Genomic DNA, 19,318 nt, shown 5'->3' with positions numbered 1-19,318 from the left:
AAGAGAAGTGGGAGAAAGAGAGAGTGTGAGTTGGAGATAATAAATATGGGTAAAATAGTAAATCAACACAAAAAAGTAGAGACAACTTGTAAGTGTCTCTTATATATTGGAACATGTCATAAGTATCAAATGTCTCTTATAATAAGGAACGGAGGGAGTAATATATATTAAAATACGAATAAAATTAAAAAATTGTTAAATTTTAAATAAAAATTAATAAAATTTAAATTTTTTTTAAATTTGCATAAAACATGTTAAAAGTCATGTGTAAGTATAAATAGAGGAGTATTTTATTATTCGGAGCGACAAAGCAAGGGTATAATCAATCAATCAATATTTCTGGTCAAAAAAAAAAATCAATCAATCAATATTAAAAATGGAAAAGAAGACTGTGACTCACTATAAAACAAAAAAAGAGCTGGGGAAGAGGAGCGTATAAAGTTTCGGAATAAACAGGGTAGTTGATCGGAGCTGCCGCTTTGGAGTACTTCTGTTGTGACTTGTGAGCCTTATCGTGAAATGCTAAACGTATGATTCACAATTCGCTGCTCTCTTCCATCGCGTATTCTGCTCTTTTTCACTAACCCCCCCCCCCTCACTCACTCTCTGCTTCACTCGCTTGATCGCTTCTCACTTCCTTCGTCTTTGAATCATCTAAAGCAGCGGCCTTTTCCTTTGCTTCTTTTGTTGAACAAAAGTGATCGATGGCTTCCGATGAGACCGCGACCTTCCATTCGTCCTTGCCGGATGAAGATTTCGATTATGATGTTGACGATGGGTACGATCCCTATCAGCACCCCCATCCCCATAACATGTCAAGGCTTTCCGTTTGTACGAGCAGCACCTTGTGCGCCGCTGACGACGACGACGACGAGGCCGATAATGCCATGGCCGTGTACGTGTCCCGATTATCCATAGAAAGTTTCGAAGAAGGCGATGGTGATGCAGACGGGGAATTATCTGATTGCAAACAGCCACTTACCGTCGGCTTGTCCTCGGACTCTGAAAACGAATCAAGCGGCTGTTACTCCTTGCCGGCGACGCCCCCGCGACGAAGGAATCGGGTTGGTGTGACGGATAAAAGTCCGATCGCGGCGAAGGACTATGCTAGTGATGATGAGGCGCGAAAGGGGAGGTTAATGGGAGAGAACAGGAAGAAGCCTGATCCATGGAGGAGAAGGAGAAGAACTAGGAAAAACAGGTGGATGTCAATGGAGAGAGGTGATAACCGGAAAAGAGAGGATGAGCAAGTGAGCCATGGTTGGAGTGGGGATAGCGACGGAGTGAGAGTGATAACGAGGCCAAAAGGTGGGAAGAGGTCATTGTGCATGGACTTGGAAGAAATGAAGGCTTGCAGAGACCTAGGGTTTGAGTTGGAACAAGAACGGACCCTGGAGATGCCTTCTCGTTTCTCTCTCTCCAATTCCACACTCGACACTAGCAGTGGCAGCAACTCTCCCATCGCCAGTTGGCGCATCTCCACTCCTGGTACGCCATTGCCTTCCATTTTTTCACTACATTTATGCTCTTAGAGTTTCCCCGCTCTAGCTAATTCAGTAGTTTCAAGAATGATGAATATTTTGTGCTGAATTAGATTACTCATGTTCTTAAAAGCCACAATTTTGCATGCCAATAAACTGTCCTGTTGTTTATGTTGATCTCGTCTGAATTACATGTACAATCTGATGAAGTTGTTTCTCAAAATTTAGGTGACGACCCGCGAGATGTGAAGGCTCGGCTCAAAGTATGGGCACAGGCGGTGGCTATGGCGTCTGCATCCAAATACGGCGCTTGAATGCTAGTTTTCTCCTACCCTCTCTGTTCACTTTCTCTGCTTTTGCATGCCCTTCAGACTGCATATCTATAAGCTTTTCTTTTCATCGTCCGTGATGATTATGCTAGTTTCCGTCTTGTCCTTGTCCTTGTCCCTCTCGGAGTTTTGGGTTTTTGAGTGCTCGTCACTTTTGCTCTGTGTATCTCCACACGCTGTTTATACAAAGAAGGTGGTTGAAAAGGAGACCATTATTCTGGAAGAGAAGAGAACAGAGTACAGACCAAGGGAAGCAGAGTGTGACAAGTTTGGAACGCTTCGAGTGTGTTGAGTGGTTTCAGAACTCTCTAAATCTGCATTTAGAATTTTCAGATCCTTCATTTTGCGTGAGATATTCATTTCCTCTTGAAGAGTACAGTGTGTATGACATCATATGAAAGTTTTGTTACCGCAAGTGCGAAGAGTTATGTGGTGACGAAAGAAGGGGTTGTTCGGCACTCTCGCTTTAGTCAGTGCCGCGTCTATAAATTATAGCGTTGCTTACATATTATTTATGCATGAGCATGTTAATATCCTGTTTTCCTTTTGGTAAATATGTCACTTCCTTTTTGGGTCTGTGTAATTTTGGTATGGATTGTACAAGTACCTTAATATTGCTTTCCCACGTGTATAGAATCGAGTTTTCTCTTATAATCCAGACCAAAATATTGATCCTTTTCACATTACTACATGAATGTCATAGCGCGCATGACTTTGGAAGGTTATTTGAGAGAGAATCCTGAAACTAGATTTGTCAATGAATTTACTGAGCATTTGCAAGCTAAAGTATGAATAAATGATTTGTTTCAAATCTTGTGTAGTGGAAAAAAATGCGCCTAATTGTGAGGAAACACGTTTTTTTTTTGGGGGGGGGGTGGGAATAAAATTATGATCCGCCAAAAGTTTAACGAAGACGTTATCCCTAAGGCATTAACGCAGAAACGAGTGTGGATCGGTTTGTAGTGCTGTTATGAATTTAGTTATGACTCACTGAACTTTCTTCCTATGGGAGGACCAACTGCCTAATTTAGTGTCGGATGTCGACCACGTGTTGAATCTGAAACTGACAGGTGAACAAATTAAACATGGACGTCACTTAGATGCTCCTCTTCGCTGCGTATGCCAATTAGGAATAGAAGAAGCGTCAGAAAATCCTGAAACTTAAATGCCTGTCAATAAGAGAGGATAGAACAGATGTATGGAGTAGAGAAGCGGCTCGGCCTGGTTCATTCATTTGACGGGCGCTTCATTGATTTTGATGTTAACAAGCAGTAATCTTCATGCAAGTTCTGTAAAATGGAGTTAGCCGTGCGTTTTTGGGCAACGAGCTCAGTTGTCGGTTGAAAATAATAGTGATCTACCTTTAAAAGTTAAAGCACAGAGGAGCCAATGCCTATTTCACTCTACTTCCCTGCTTCATTTCGTGGCATGTTTTTATGCTTATTTGAGTTTACTTTAGGGTCTTCATTTTCTTTTCGGCCAAGCTTTTCCGCGCATTCCATGGTTGATCTTTTGAAATTTCAATAAACTAAATTTTAATACTCTGAGTTTTCATCTTCAACAAAGATTTAAAACACTCATTCCCTAATCAAACCCATCAGCAACCTCTGTTTTCTCGTGTCCAGCAAACTCCAAGACGAAAGGAGAAAGGAGATTGCTGATTATGCAACTAAACCTGTTACATTTACAATTTTGCTAAGCCAAAACGGACCAAGGATATCAAAGAGCGTAAGAAATTTCCGGCCCGTTCGATATTATGTCAGTGGAACAGCTTAAATTGAGGATCGAACAAGGACAGAAAGAGGGTCTCCGTTTCGCAAAAGGAATATGAAATCGACAAGGAAAGCAGTCATCATATGTAAAGGGGTTACGGTCAACCTCGGAGAGTAGGAGTAAACCATGGTCGCAGGTGTATCGTCACTGCAAAGGAGGAAGAATGAGAATTTCAGTAAAATCTCACAGGGTTTTGAAACAAGGCAAGCGGAATGGGATTAAGTAAACCTTGAGGGCTGGGGATCTACTGTGGAAAATATACCATCACTGCTGCAATGGACGAAGATGGAAAATTCATTACAGTTTCACAACAATTCGAGAGAATGCATTCATAAAGGGGAAAATATCAACCTCGTTGACTGTGAGCCTACTGGGGCAGATACATCGTCACTGCAAAGGAGGATTTTAAATTTCAGTTTCGCTGGGGAGTGGGAGAAGATAAAGTGTTCCCTTTTCTTGTTTTTTGGTTTTAGTCATGGCATTGGAAGACTCAGGATATTCCACGTCAGTTTCCATACGAGCGCTTGAAAGTTCCAGCATTGAATTATAAGGCGGCCAATAAAAGGTCTGTAACTACAAACCACTTCCTCCGGGTGCCCCCCCCCCCCCCAAAAAAAAACAAAAAAAAAAAAAAGTGTGGGTTCCTGATTCGTTTGTGAAATCATACCTCAAACGCCGTCTTAACAAAAAGGTGGGATTTACCGAAAAATTCCAATCACCTTCTGAAAAAGTGGCATAGGAAAAAAAAAGTAATATCTTCAAATGAAACTTTTGTTGGGGGAAAAGTATGAGACAACTTAAATTCACCAGTAAATCTAATAGATCTAATTATTTGAATCCTTATACAAAGAATGTCCTTTCCATAATAATTAATGAGTATTACAGCACCCAAATGGCAATCACCAGAATGATAACATATATATGAGGTTATGATATGAGGAGGCAGTAAGTTCTCACTCACTTGGAGACCAGATTATGGCAGGTCTTGTCACAGGGGTATGCACAGTCAATAGCCTTGACAACTTGCCGATCAAAATACCAGTCTCCAACAGCTATTGCAATTGGCTGCATAACAAAATATATACAAAATTATTTTCTTAAAATAAAAAAGGGGCTACTTGATCTGCGTTTTTGGAGTCATTTGTTTTGGAGCCAGCGCACACGCGTCTGCAGTCAAAGCAAGGCAAAAAGCATATGGAATGGCATTGGATTGCTAATCTACGCAGTATGAAATCTCGGTTTTAAGTATTGAACTTTCGAAACAAGGTACTTTCCCAAGAGTTTATTTATCTCTTTCAATTCAGAGCTTCTGAAGATATATACTCCTCTGATCCTATTTATAAGGTACTTCTAGCATGTTTCACACAAACCAAGAAAAACCTTAAACTTTATTAACTCTCATTTAAAATTTAATGACTTTCTAACTTTATCCTTATTTAATACACATTATATCTCATATAAACAAAGTCAACACAATAATAAATGAGGAGTAAAATTGTACATCGATACAAAAAATTTCTCTCAGTACCCTATAAATAGGACCAAAAAATACATTCTCTCCCTGCCCTATAAATAGGACTAGAGGAGTATTAATTAGTTTCTCGAGAAATTATTTGGGGTCCCTATATCCATTGTCTGTCTTTTGAATAATTTCTGTTATCCCAACAAAAAGACATTGATTTAAGACCTAAAGGGTCTACATAGTTCTAACTCGATGCTTCACCTTACAATTTTTATGATATTATAATGCAATATCGCTGTTTTAAGAGCATAAAATCCACCTGGAACATACCTTGTTCTTAATCAAGGGGGAGTCATCAGCAAACCAAGTATCCTGTCTCTCAGATTGGCAATGAGCAAAACAAGAATTTATGTATAGTCCAGTTTGAGATGGAAGTGAGAAACCCTTCAAAGCATTAAGCATTTGATTTCTGAAGTCTGATCAAAGAAAGAAAAACCAGATATTAGTAGGAAATCAGACAAATTCCATATATAGGTCAATCACAGCACATAATTCATAATATAGAAATTAAAATCACCTTGGAGGAACTGAATTTGAGATGAATTACAATTTGCGTGGTTTGATTTGCAGTTATTCCAAGAGCCACGGGGGTCAGCTGAAGGCGGTGCTAAACTGGCTTGGAGCTGATCAAAACAATCGCAAGTGATTTAGTTAAAGCCATAAAACTTTTAGTAGTAGTCAGGTTTCTGCAGCAAAAGTGGCAGCTGTGGGTGAGTCCACAATTGATTATGATCTTTGTTCTTCCTTGTTGGTTACTTGGTCGGCCCTATAGATTTTAACAAAAGCATATAATGATAAAATCATAGATAAATGGAACTTTGAAGTATTAACCACACTTAGACAATTAGTTTGATGTACAGGAAGCTGGGTGGCTGAAGTCCATATTGTAATTTTTTTTTTCCCCTTGCACAGAAAAGAAAAAGGGAGGGAAAAAAAGCATGAAAACCAGTAAAGACGTGGTTCTTGCAGTTAATATATAAACGGCACAGCATAAACATAAGAATAAAAGAGAAAGGGCATGGTAATTAATTTTACCTGCCATGCATCATAGGCTGCATTGAGTATAAACAAAGGAGTCGTAACATGGTTGATCAAATTCTGAGGAAAGAAGCACTGAAAAGAGCCCATATGTTAAAAGTTGTGCATGTCTTGGTAATACAAAATATTGAGTAGTGACTCATTCAAAATAATAGAATTACCGAAGTTGGGTCCAGTTTGTTGAGACAACTTTCTGGCAGATTCTTTTGCACTTCCTACATTCCGAAACATATGAAGCGACATATTAGCACACATTTCCTTAAGTGAAGCCACTAATGAAAGAGTTGGCAGACAAGGTTGAAGCTAATGGACTTTTCAGATTCAAGCTTAGAATAGCAAAAGTTCTGGAGAGATCAAATTCATTTAGAATCAATTTACCAGATGAAAACTACCTGTAATTTAACAACACCTCCATATAGATTCCTCATTGTGCGTCCCCCAGAAACATCAATTCTACATGATTGAACATATCATCAGTGAAATCTAAGCCTGAGCAAGGCACAGACTGGGTAACACATCAAGTAAAAATTATCCTACGCATCAAGAAAAAACCCTGCATCACTCAAACATTTCACTTTGGCTGATTTAGGAAACAAGCTCCGGAATTCATCACAATGTATAATGGATGCCAGGCCACCCGCAGAGCATCCAGAGAGAAGGGCCTGATATACAATACTGAATCAGCATCCATAATTATAATGATCAAATCACCATATTAAGAGAAATGTCAAACCTGGTCAGCATTGTGCATTCCCTTAGACATTAACTCCTCCATAGCAGCCAGCCATATTTTTTGTCCTCTGAATTGAAGTTGTGCACTCTGAAAAGAGAACCAAAACCTTCTATTAATGCGATAATAAAACTTAGAGCTGAAGACCTTTTTCACGTAAAAATTAAAACAGTGAACCACTATATTGGAAAAGCCACTTGCGAGAGACGCATTTGACTGTTATACAACCAAATGAAGATCATGTCCCATTAAAGTGACAGCTTACTGAATGTATCAGCAATAAAGAAGCTTTTTCTAAAACTATGCTTGGCAGTAAACGCAACTATATTTAAAGATAAGAAAAAAGGGAGGGGTACTCCACTGACCTTGTCCTCACTGTCCCCACTGAATGATGCTCCATCACAGTACCGTAATTTGACTCTGTTCCAGTTGAAGAAATCTGTGCACAATATGTTCAAAATGACAATATGCAACTTACATGTTTATGGGGTAGCAATCTTCAAGACTGTAAATTCAACGCTATAAGTAAGTAATATCTGCATTGTGCAATGGTGAAGGGAAAAACCAGGGTTTTCTTCAGCTTTATGGCTCAAAATTCCCGTGAATGGTATTTGCTTTTCCATGTGGTTTGAGGAACCACGACGAGTAGTTTTTCTGAAAACACAACTCCTAAGGGTATTGCACCAGCCTCCACCCTGCAGCAACGCACAAGTAAGCCAGCTTCTCAACCAAGTCCAATGTAGCAGCATGACAAACAGTCAGCATAGTGTTTTTTTTTTTTTTTTTCATTTTTTAATTATTTTATAAAGCCAAATTCATAATATAAACCATTGAATGGCCAGAACATTGTACAAGGTAGTTAAATATTAAACCTTAGAGTTATGGTTATTGAATTTGAAGCCCATAGTGAATAATACTTGAGATCTTTTTCACATACCTCAAGTTGAATGAGCCAGCTATTAGCCCCAGATCCGAATCCACGATGCAAGTGGTAACCAGGCAGTGTTCCATCCAAACACTGGCATTATAGACAACCGCGCAAATTTTAGGGACCACATTTGAAACCCAGCAAGAGTTTTTTGTGCATTGGGGATCAGTCCCCTCAGTAAATTAGGCCTTGTTAGGATTATTTTTAACAGAATGGTTAAGAAAGGAAAGCGCACTCATACAGCAGTCCAAGATATATTATGTTAATCTGGAAACATACGTGGCTCCATAACTATATTAACCACGTACTGTCAGGAATCAGTTGAAAGTTTAATTAAAAAAAAATCGATTGCGAGACATACATACAATTTATCAGGTGAGGAATTATAGTTAACCGATGAATTTGGATTCAGCAAAGTCGGATTTGGTAAAGTTGACTGAATTTGGCAGAGGTGAGTGAAGTTTACTGAACTATAATTTTTACTCTCTCTCTCTCTACGGAAATTCAGTCAGCACCCTCCTCCAGCATAGAGGATCCAGATACTTTTAAAAAGTCCAACAATTGGAGGAAAGAGGCAATTCACGTGAAAGGATAATTACTGGTCAATTAATGTCAAGATTTCTCCATCCTGCTAATCCAAGACATAATTGACTCCTATAAAATTAAAAAGAGCAGAAAAGACGGGGAAATCGCTGAATGAGTTGATCAATGCATTGCAAGTTCTGCCGACTGAGTGGCTTACGGTTGAAGGCAACAATCAAATACTCAAACCACTATATGAATTTAGTCTCTTGAAAGAGAGAGATCAGAAAATGTAGTGACGATACAAAGGAGTGGAAAAGGCCAAAGAAGAAAATAAAGCAGCAGGAGCAAAAATGGGGGGAAAATAGATTTCGATTTTATTTTAAGAAGAGAAGGCAGAGAGTGATACCGGCTCCCTTGGAAGCAGCTCCTTGAATGAGAGTGAGGGCGACCATGAGAGGCTGGGGCGAGGAAGAAGCTTTTGCTGCGACGAAATCATTCTCCAAGTAAGAAAACGCAGAATGTATTTCAGATCCACGGGAGATAACCCCAGAAATGAAGCAAGCAAGGCCAATGACCATCAAAACCATCCTCATTGCCATGTTTCCTACTCTCGTCAGTGGCTTGTTTTCTTTCTCGAGAAGACGCGAACTTTGCAGTCCCCGATTTATTCCCAAAAAAGAATAAAGCTCAACGGTCCAAGCTCAGAATATCATTTGTTTTCGTCTCGTGATTTTCTTTCAAATAAAGGCCACTGTGGAACCTTTTGGCTTTGAGCTAAAATGGTTTACCCTTAGCTCAAAAAGGTGGCAGAGGGACAAAGCAACCCCCTTTCATCTTATTTTATACAGGATTATTTGGCATAACAATAAACTTGAGGATGAAAGATAATTTTATATTGGATTTCTATTAAAGGAATAAAGAGTAAATACGCTCAATGAATAACAGATGATAGATATTAATAAGATGATGATATGGCAATGTCCAGATAGGGAGAATGGATAGTGGTGCGTAGAGAGAGTGAAGCAAGTGGCAAGAGAGCCTTTCGTGGTGGTGCTGCGAAATAAGAATAGTATCCCGCATGTTGCGAACAGCTGTTGGCACCAGTGCTTGTCTTTTTGTGGAGCCAAAATCATTGCGTCGGTTGACTGCAGCGACGCAGCCCGCACCCACCGTCAATGAAATTATGTAAATGTGTAATAATAAATCGCAACGCTTCCTGCTTATAAGCCATAAATACGATTTTTATGAGTATACTGATCATGTTGTAATACTAGTATATTTTTACAATGAAAACGGTAGGCTTCATGTTAAATACAGAGTTGTGAATCATGTTATTTACGATTTTTTTTATATTAGTAAAATGATTTTTTTAACAAGTTTTATATTGATATATGAAATTCTAGATGGATTCTGTGTTAATTTTCTATGTTGCACTGCCTGAATACCTGGCATGCGTTCCGTCCTCCTGTGTATTCTAGGTAATGATTTTTTTTTGGGGGGGGGGGGTTTAAATTCTCAACTCATGAGACAGTAAAATTTGTCAAAATCTGTATATTTTAAAGCCTTGCATTGCAGGTATACAAATTTGATATGAATGAGATTAGATTGATACTGATGGCTGCCGTGCTTTCTGACTCAGTTTTACGCCTGTGGAGTGTGGACGGTGTGGTTGGTTGTCCTGTTTCCTGTATTTTCAGTTGCAGGCCGTCTAAATTGGACCGCCGCGCACATACCGTTTCTAATTTTCTATATACGCTGACTTTTTTTGGTTCTTGTTTTTCTTTTTTCCCTGAAAATCAAACTGTTCGGTATCTATAAGTCTTTATCTTTTCCGATTGAATCTTTGTAGTCTGGACCAAAGAAAGTCGCAGTTGGGAAGTGCTTCTCCTTAAATCTCAGTTCGCATTCCGACCCCACCTCTCCTTTCTGGTTGTTTCTGTCAACTCATACCAACTTGCTCCCTCTCCCTTCTCGCCTTTCTCTAAGCTCGATCTTAGCCAAAAGCCCGAGAAACGTATCCTTCTCGCCTTCCTCTGTTTCGCGGACACATCCACATCTGCAGACTGCTCTCTACGACCACGAGGATATTGGCGATGTTCTAATTGAATACTAGATCGAATTATTAGTGCATGTCTGGTTTCTGAAGGGAAAAATTGTGTGTAATTATTATTGCAATGTTCCAATTGAAACAAAATGCTTGAGGACCCAGGACGACCTGATTTTTCATTTTCGCGTGCAAGAGAGGGATATGTGAAATTAAGCAGGTGCGCAGGGGCAAGCTGCAATTATTGGGCCGAACTACTATCCAAGTCAGCACCAGGCTGAGCTTCACGTAGGCAGGCCCATGACCGGACGATGTTGCGACATGGGAGGAGGGGTTTTGAGAACCGCCAAGACTTTTAGTTTGGATTGATATAAATTTTAACCCCTAAAATTTGAATCTATTTTTGATTTTAGTCTTTTAAATTTTAGTCTCATGATTTTAATTCTTACAATTTAATTCACCTTAAAATATCAGTCATGATATTAAAATCTATTAAAACACTACAAAAAATATCAAAATGATGATGTAAATTCACCAAATATCACTTAACTGAATCCGTATTGATAATAGAAGGAGTTAAAAAAAAAAAAAAGTCCAAAAACACAACTCTTTAATCTCTTTTTTTTTTTCTTCCTTACTATTTGTTTTAATACCGTTGTATCATTAGGAACTAATATTTTCAGATAGATAAAATTTCAGAGACTAAAATCATAAATTTAAAATTTATTTTAATTATAAAACCTTATTTATACACTACAAATAAAATCTTATAATTAGAATGTGAAGTAGTATTAACTTTTTTAGTTTTTCCCAGCCACTTATGACGAAATATCAGAATACGGGACCCAGGGACGTTGGCGTGTTCAGCGGCTCAACATGAAAGGTGACCCCGTTCGCGCACCGTATTTTATGATCCTATTCCCACTCGGACACTCGGACATCAAGGAACTGCTTCCAAGGAATGGGGAAGCACATCAGTGTACTCACCATCACCTCCATAGCAAACCTAGCTCTAAGCAATATTCTGAATGCGTTGCTGTATTATAACCCTATTCTATTTCTTGAAATTGATCTTAATGGTACAATGCAATGCATATCTGTTTCATCTGGAGTCCCCACTGCATTCAAAACGGGAAAAACTCTACCAGCAGTGACAAAGCCACAAGTAGCCCCCCCGGGGGGTGTTCCCGGCAAAAAATTACTCAATCAAAATTAACATTCTCGAAAGGAGCACGGATGCTCCCCGGATTATTACCAGTCAGAAAAATCTAATGGAGAAAAAATAATGCCTATGAAGACATGGAGACGCCTGGAGTTATTTCACTGCCTTCATCACCGAACTGATGTTGCTCGCATACTTCTAATAATAGTTCCCGACAAGGGACGACAGCTCCAACCTTAATGCAAGCTAAAAACGCACCCGAAAGCTTTCTGTGCAGACTATAGGCTTCATCAGGAGGCGGCGTCAGCCTGTGCTTCAGCATTGTTCCGCCTAGGTGCGAAAGGCTGTGAGTGATGTTGCTTGCGCGGAAGTCGAACCCACCAAGCTTTGCAAATGGCGTTCCAACCACAAACCCAGCTTGAACGTGGGCATCTAACATCACCTCTGATTCCATTCCAGTGAGGAACCCAAGTCTCTTGGACATCTCGATGACGCCATCACTATCGCGATTAGCACATGCTAGAACCTAATCAAATTGCATGGAGTTAAGGACGGACAAATTTCACTACCCAGATTTCAGCAACAAAAGAAAAGAATAACACAAATTGAAGAATTCAAACTCGAGGTTAGTTACCATTTTTAAATAATCATCAACAAATCTTTTTGGGTAATCCCGTGATGCTCCAAAATCAATGAGATTGATCGACTTAGTGGCTTCATTATACAAGAAATTGCCCCAATTAGGATCAGTCTGCATCAGAAAGGAGTAGAAAACCATCAAGACTTGTCAGTTAAAGGAAACGGACAAAAGGAGTTTTTCTTTTTCATTTTTCTTTCCCTCCTGTGAATAACAATAGAAGTATAAATAAAATGACAATGCATGGACAAGCAAAGAACTGACACCAGAAACTGAAATTTATGAACACACAAGTATATCAGCTTCTAGATTAACATATGACCTAAATATGTTGTTACAGAAATTCACAAGCATATTATCTATCAATTAGACTGCAGCGCTCAACAAGACGAGCGTAGCCACCAAAATCAGAAACTGATTTACCTTTTCCTTGCAGGATTTCATATTACAATAGCATACCAGTCAAACTTATGATTCATATAGTACACACTCTACCAAGCATGTTCTTTACAGAATTACATGTCAAATCGTGCAAATTACAAAGATTTCTGTCGCAAGTCTTAACCAGGTCCCAAGTTCCCAAATTGGAAGTTTCAAGTTCAGGTAATATAACCCTGCTAAAAACCAAGATTTTGGCATATTTCCATCAAGAATTTAATAGGAATATATGTTTACTTGTCTTGCAGAACACCTGAACTCAATAGCTAAAGCAAAATTCATCAGAGATAACAACATATAAACGTCAAATTTTCTATGCGCAGATCAACGAGATCCGGGAACTAATATTACAGTGCAGGGTATTACTGTTAACCATGGCCTATGGATATGCAAATATGTGATTGAGGGGGGAAAACATGCCTGCATAAATCGAAAAACAAATAACTCCAACAAAGTGAGTTCCAACAACTTTTTCCCAATATAATTTCGTGTTTCCTGATCCAGTGATGCCACTTTGTCAACGGTAATTCCTGTAAGAAGGGAAATTTAACTCAAGTTCATTGGCAAGCTAAAAGCATAAAACCTTTAGATCAAATATCTTACTTGTACATAAGCAGAGAGAAAGGTGAAATAATATGGAAGTAAAGTCATTATCACTTGATCAAGCAAAACTTGGGCTTGGGATGAATAAAAACATCTTTAATACTTATGCAACCATCTCCCGAAAAAAAAAAAGACAGGATGGTACGCTGAAGAAATTTCATTGACACTCTGATATTAACATGTAGAAAGAAAACATGCTTTAAAAATAAAATCAGGTTCACTATAATGTAATCTAACAAAGTGCTAGTTTGACAAGCAGAAACAATATAATTCTTATCAATGGCCTATAACATGGATACGCATGGGACCCACTTAAGAGTATTAATATGCCATTGAAGCTTGAGTCCTACAAGCCTCCGTTGAAGAAAGGGAATGTGCAAAGTACATTTCACATGAACCATCGAGATCTAATAATTACCAGAAACAAGTTCTGTAGATAAAACTCTTTTCCTTGAAATATTATCCACAACTAATGGAACGTAAAATCCTTCTCTGCCTGCAAGCATATCTCGGAATCGCCTCTGATTTGCTGCCTCCAACTCATAATCACATTCACGAGACAATTCTTCTCTAGCAACCTTACAAATTTTGAAGAACAACATAAGCATGCAGCTTTTAGCAAATATATTTGTTAAATTCAAGAGATGAAAAGTCTTCATATATGATATATATCTGTAAATATATGCATATTCAACATCCACCATAGATAAATATTATCCTGCATAGTCAGCAAAAGGTGGGGGCAGACTCAGGGGTTCCAAACAGTAAATTTGGTGGGGCTCCAATTCTAAGAGAAGCTCACTCATTGATATATACAATGGGATTCCAACAATAAATACACACCTTCATAGCTCTGTCAAGATAAAGTCCTTCGGGAATCAGATTTGTATAATCTAGAAGAAGTTTCACATTCTCAATGTCACTCTCGATGCTATCTGCAACACCAGGGTACTGAATTTTCATGGCAACTTGCATGCCATCCTTTGAGACAGCCCGATGCACCTAAGTTTATATGAAGAACAATGTTAGGCCACAGTAAGCAGAAGTGTCAAAAAGATGAAGTTGCATGACATTGAATGAGCTACATAGATGATTTATTAGCACATATGCCTACTGCATACATTGGTTATGGCAATAGAAAATATGGTTTGCTTTGAATTATATAAATTAACTACAGCCATTTACAGAATTTTCAGAAGAAAAACTCCCGTGTTTTCATGACAGTGCACATTGTCACACTACTAATGGTGATTCATATTAATGACAAGATCAGAAATTATATAGTTATACTGGAAATCTGGATGGAAAGATGTACTGATGATGGCTGCCAAATAGCACCAGCAGATAATTGATTTTAAGTAATATGGGATACGAACTTGCATACCTGGCCAATACTTGCAGCGGCCATTGGCTCGTAATCAAAACTAATCAATTTTGAGGTCCAGTCAGGACCCAACTCAGCATTTAAAACTTGATTAAGTTGGCTCTTTGGCATAACATCTGCACCTTGACGGACAATTTCTAATGCAGTAAGGATCTACAGAAAAAGATTGAGACTTTACTTCTTAGGTCGCATAAAACCTAATAAATATGAAGTAATCAGCAATAAGAAATCCAATTACTAATTTCATCATGGAAATGCTGACCCCAAAATCGGAGAGTATAAAATGGAAAGAAAGAAATCCATACACTTCCAAACATTTGGAGAAGTACAAGAGACAATAGTAATGTAACCGAAAAATTGACAAATAGTCCCCCATTTTTGGGAGACTCTAGAAGTTTGTAGAAATGATAATCTACTGATGACCTAATTTGCCAATCTGCAAAAAGATAACAATGGAATAGACCTCTGATCGACATAGGATTACAAAGCATCAAGTAAGGGAACAAATATCCAATTAAAATCATCCCCTATAACACTTCTCACCAGAGATATAGATACCAATGGCTTATTCCAAATCTCATCAAAGTATTTACCATGATAGAACTCAACCTCCCCTAATTCTGGTAGAATGTGCAAATGCATGCACATAGTTGCATCCAACTTGAATTTCTCAGTAATTTGCCTTGAAATTTTGCAATACCACCCTCTGCTCAACCATGACTAATTTATAGATATTTGACTTCGACTGTTGATGATATTTAAATCAAAGTTCAAGACTATAAACACAAGGCCCTACACTAAACAACAATGCTTATAGTTTATATATCATCTTTAACAAAGACTGAATCGCCTCAATTATCCCAAAACAAAATCTTATCATCTAAATTACCCTAAAAATAAAAAGCATGCATCACCTTCAACAAAAAACCCGAAACATCAACATAAGTTGCCTCAAACAATTATACGATTTGAAGATGCAAGTATGCATTACACCAGAAATTATCATCATTACATGCTTATAAGAAAGGTCAAAGTACCGGAGCAGGAACAAGAGATTCATCCTGTATGCTCAACATCTGTCCAATTTTGAGTGCTGCTCCACGCATTCTGCACAATGCCAGAGCTAATCTTTCTGCATTCTTTTCGGACAAAAAGGGGGACAGCGCAGATTGATTGTCCTGTGAACTAGGTCTGCCATAGACAAGCCTCTTGGCAGATTCCTGAAGTGTTCCCCATGCAAGACCAGCTCCAAGTCCAGCAAACCTACAGTAATGCTTGATTTTTGAGCTAGGGTATAACAAAATTTTGCATCACAATTGCGTGCATCATATTCTCCCTAAAAGCCATGTATTATGACGTGAAAAAAAAAAAGGAAATTTAAATTATATAAGGTGCAAGAGAGAAAAAAAAAATATTTTCTCTTTCGATAAAAGATGTTGGTCTATGACTGTACTAGAAAGCAACCAAAGCCCTTTTAAGCATTTGATGGGCTCTCTGAAGGCCTAATCCCTTCGTAGAGCAGCTTGGAGGGAAATGTCAATCAGACAGTTGTGTCTACTTGAAGGTGGGCTAGTCAGTAATTTAATGTCTCTGAAACAAGTGAAATGAAAGATGTACTTAGGGGAATCAAATGTTTATCATAACTCAATATAGTCTAGGGAGCATATTGATGCATATATCAGAAAACATCGGTGCAAGTGTCTAAATTGCTTAATATACAATTAAATGGTACAATAAATGGTCCCAGAAGAATTTCCTCGATTCAAATTCAATCTATTTCGCTGAAACTTGCTAATCCTACTATTTAGTCAATCAATGTCAAAAGAGGAACTTGATTTACAACTTCCGTAACAAAAAATTGAAGTTGGATATATGAAAAAGAACAAACTAACCCCAGCGCCCTGGAAAATGAGGTTGAAGGAACTTTCCTCTCCCTGGGCGTCCGTCTTCTCAGAGGCGGCGCAATTGCCACTTCCCCTCTCGCACATTCATCGGCATTGGCTGTTTCACCCAGGGTCTGGGCCTCACTTTCCTTCCCCGGCGAACAATGTCTACCCTCATCGATAATTTTAGATGTCAAACATACATCTGCATCAACAGAGGCATCAGAAGCTTCACACGAACTCTTCACTTGGGAGCTAGTTCCATTATCAGCAACTGCGATCTTATCTTCGGCACGGAAATTGCCAGCATTATCACTGTTTGTTGCGGACGAGTCAGAAGGGTCAGTGAAATAAACAACGGAATCATTGGCGAGTTTGGAGTTAGAGGAGCCAGGGTTTGAGAATTGGCGAACCTTTCCCTTAGTAAGGCCGGAAAGGTCAGTGGCTGAAACCAGAGCTTTCTTGACTAGGGTTTCAAAATCTCCGGTTCTGGCAGACTTGAGAGGTGGGGAGCGTTTAACGAATTCCTTGGCGATCAAAGAGAGGCCATTGAAGACCCTGCCCAGGTCTTTCCACGGATTCATTCTACAATTCTCTATTTCTCTGGGGAGTTCTAATTTTAACAGGTGGATTTAACCTTGGGACAGAATCATCTCCGTCTGTCATCAATTGCCTTCGCCTAACATAAATTTAGCGGTTGGTTCCTATGAGTTATTACCGCAAAAATTTGGCGGTTAAATCCATGATCTGATATACGTGGGTGTTTTCATTTCCATGAAACTAGCGGGAAGACGTCATTGAAAGGCTTCTTGGGACCGGGATCATTGGAAGTCAATGGTAGGAAATGGCGGCAGCAAAATCGATTGTTGCCATGAATGAAAATACGTGACCAATTTTTCGTTTTTAATTACTGTTTGTTTTTGCCAACATCTTATCCTTTTTTTTTTTTAATGCAAGCCAAAATGATATTAGAAGAGAGTACGCTTACAAGCATATATTTAATATTTTGATTTTATGTATTCTTGACCAGTTTTTCTAACAAGTAGGCTCTTCAGATTCTCCTTCTTATGAGGTAAGATCACGATCATCTCAACTAACAGCTTATTAGTATATAAAATTTTAATGTAATCATTAGTTTTAGAAAGTCTTCCAACTCTAAAATTATTAGATCTAATTTTTTTTGTAATAAGTTATTTTAGAAAGTAAACTTAATATGTTAGTATTTGAGAATGTTCTATCAACAATATTTTAATGTCATGATTTTCTGAATAGTTTTAAAATTAAATAACTAAAAATATGTTTTTTAAAATTATGATATCAAATTGAAACTACGAATAAAAATAAAGAAATAAAAGTATACTTTTATTTTAACTTTTAAATAAATAACCCCTCATTTTGCTGTCAAGGCTTAAAAACGGCTGAAGTATACGTACGCTCAAGAACTAAAAGATGCCTGGTTATTAACCCTAAATCGGCCATGTCAGAAACAACGGAGGTATTGGATCTGAATCGTGTGGCTGCTTTTTCTGTATCAAAACAGAAACAAAATTTAATTTTTACTAAATATCATAAATAGTAAAAGAAAGTAATTAAATACTACATGATAAAAAATAAGAAAAATTGTAAATAAAGACCCTTTAATGTGTACAATTGTGATTTGGGACTTTAATTTGAAAAATAACAAATGAGGATCCGGGTTTCACTTTTAAAATATGAAATCGTAGTAAAATGTATGAAATACCCTTCAGTCAAATAACAAGTTGATTATGGACAATAACAAGTTTATTTTAGCGAATGATAATTTCAGTAGACCAAATCACAACTTAACTGAGGATATGCCAAACGACGAGTTGACTATAAGAAATGACAAATTCACCTTAACGAATGACAATTTCAATAGACCAAATTACAATTTCGCTAAGGCGTATTTCAGATATTCCACCCACATTTCACAGTTACAAAAGTGAGACCCGCTCTTTATTTGCTATTTTTCAAATTCAGCATCCCAAATTGTAAAAAAAATTTACCCAGATGTTATACTAAAAATCATCATTTTTAGTAAGAACAAGTTTAAATTAAAAAAAAATTGTTGGTGCCGGGAATGAGTTTCAAACCTGACACGAATTATTTTAATGAAAAAATCAATCTTGTTACGAGCCCGGACGAGTTTTGCTGCACGGTATTCCGTTGACATCACAAGGTGGCCGGTTGAGCGAAAGAAGGACACGGAATGGGGAAAAAATTCCACAATGTCGCGCCTTTTTTTTTTTTTTGTTCTCATCCAAATAATTATGAATCAATGTAAATAACTAAATACTTGGTTAATATTCGTTCATAGACACATAACATCTACGATTTCGGTGTAAATATTTGTGGGAAGAAGTTTTGATCATAAATGTGACTCATTTGTGATATATTAAATACTTATTTCTAATTTTACTATTATTTAATTTTTACTAGAAAGACAAAAAGAAAAGATATGAGAACGATTAGTAAATAGAGAGGGAGAAAAAAAATTAATAATGATAAATTTAAAATTTTTTATTAATTTAATGTATTATTGGATGTTAAAAGATGTTACAAGTGACTTATATTAAAGTCTACAGTGATACATCATATGCCTTTATTTATGAGGAAGAAAGTATAAGAGAAAATAAGAAAATTGTTAAAATAAAAGATAATGGTGTTTCAAAAAAATTAAATAGAGATAAATAAATAAATAATAAACATTGAATATATCATAAATGAGATACATTTATGATCAAAGCTTCTCTCCACAGGTAATTTACATTTAACACGAATAGTAACCGAGTACTCATCCGGTCCTTAATACAGGACTCA

At 37.6% G+C, this 19,318-nt stretch overlaps 3 protein-coding genes across 8 annotated transcripts; 1 reads left to right on the top strand and 2 right to left on the bottom strand.

Annotated features, from left to right (window-relative positions):
* Nucleotides 1-452: 452 nt before the first annotated feature.
* On the top strand, nt 453-2,251 carry LOC114748176 (uncharacterized). Its single transcript, XM_028936534.1, has 2 exons — nt 453-1,488; nt 1,710-2,251. Exons 1-2 carry the CDS (start codon nt 705-707, stop codon nt 1,793-1,795), a joined length of 870 nt encoding a protein of 289 aa, XP_028792367.1. The 5' UTR covers nt 453-704; the 3' UTR covers nt 1,796-2,251.
* Nucleotides 2,252-3,355: 1,104 nt separating this feature from the next.
* LOC114748173 (pectin acetylesterase 2-like) lies at nt 3,356-9,013 on the bottom strand. Of its 6 annotated transcripts, XM_028936528.1 has the most exons (16): nt 8,733-9,013; nt 7,811-7,891; nt 7,439-7,568; nt 7,239-7,312; nt 6,877-6,963; nt 6,681-6,805; nt 6,536-6,596; nt 6,305-6,358; nt 6,141-6,218; nt 5,623-5,728; nt 5,376-5,521; nt 4,545-4,648; nt 3,935-3,973; nt 3,812-3,853; nt 3,689-3,730; nt 3,356-3,485 (listed from the first exon to the last, which is right to left on the bottom strand). In XM_028936528.1, the coding sequence occupies exons 1-16, from the start codon at nt 8,820-8,822 to the stop codon at nt 3,395-3,397; spliced, it is 1,350 nt and encodes a 449-aa protein (XP_028792361.1). In that variant the 5' UTR covers nt 8,823-9,013; the 3' UTR covers nt 3,356-3,394. The 6 variants fall into 6 exon arrangements, with proteins under 6 accessions (XP_028792361.1, XP_028792359.1, XP_028792360.1 ...); XM_028936526.1 differs by lacking the exon at nt 3,356-3,485 and having other exon boundaries at nt 3,494-3,730; XM_028936527.1 differs by lacking the exon at nt 3,356-3,485 and having other exon boundaries at nt 3,494-3,730; nt 3,812-3,850.
* A 2,537-nt stretch (nt 9,014-11,550) lies between these two features.
* LOC114748172 (protein ABC transporter 1, mitochondrial) lies at nt 11,551-17,324 on the bottom strand. Its single transcript, XM_028936525.1, has 8 exons — nt 16,487-17,324; nt 15,632-15,857; nt 14,595-14,747; nt 14,054-14,212; nt 13,629-13,788; nt 13,028-13,137; nt 12,167-12,283; nt 11,551-12,058 (listed from the first exon to the last, which is right to left on the bottom strand). The coding sequence occupies exons 1-8, from the start codon at nt 17,059-17,061 to the stop codon at nt 11,660-11,662; spliced, it is 1,899 nt and encodes a 632-aa protein (XP_028792358.1). The 5' UTR covers nt 17,062-17,324; the 3' UTR covers nt 11,551-11,659.
* Between the last annotated feature and the right edge of the window lie 1,994 nt (nt 17,325-19,318).

Source organism: Neltuma alba, unplaced genomic scaffold, assembly GCF_004799145.2.
Source record: "Neltuma alba isolate B1F8T4 unplaced genomic scaffold, ASM479914v2 tig00005625_pilon, whole genome shotgun sequence".
Taxonomy (NCBI): Eukaryota; Viridiplantae; Streptophyta; class Magnoliopsida; order Fabales; family Fabaceae; genus Neltuma; species Neltuma alba.
This window is presented reverse-complemented; position numbering and strand designations above follow the sequence as displayed.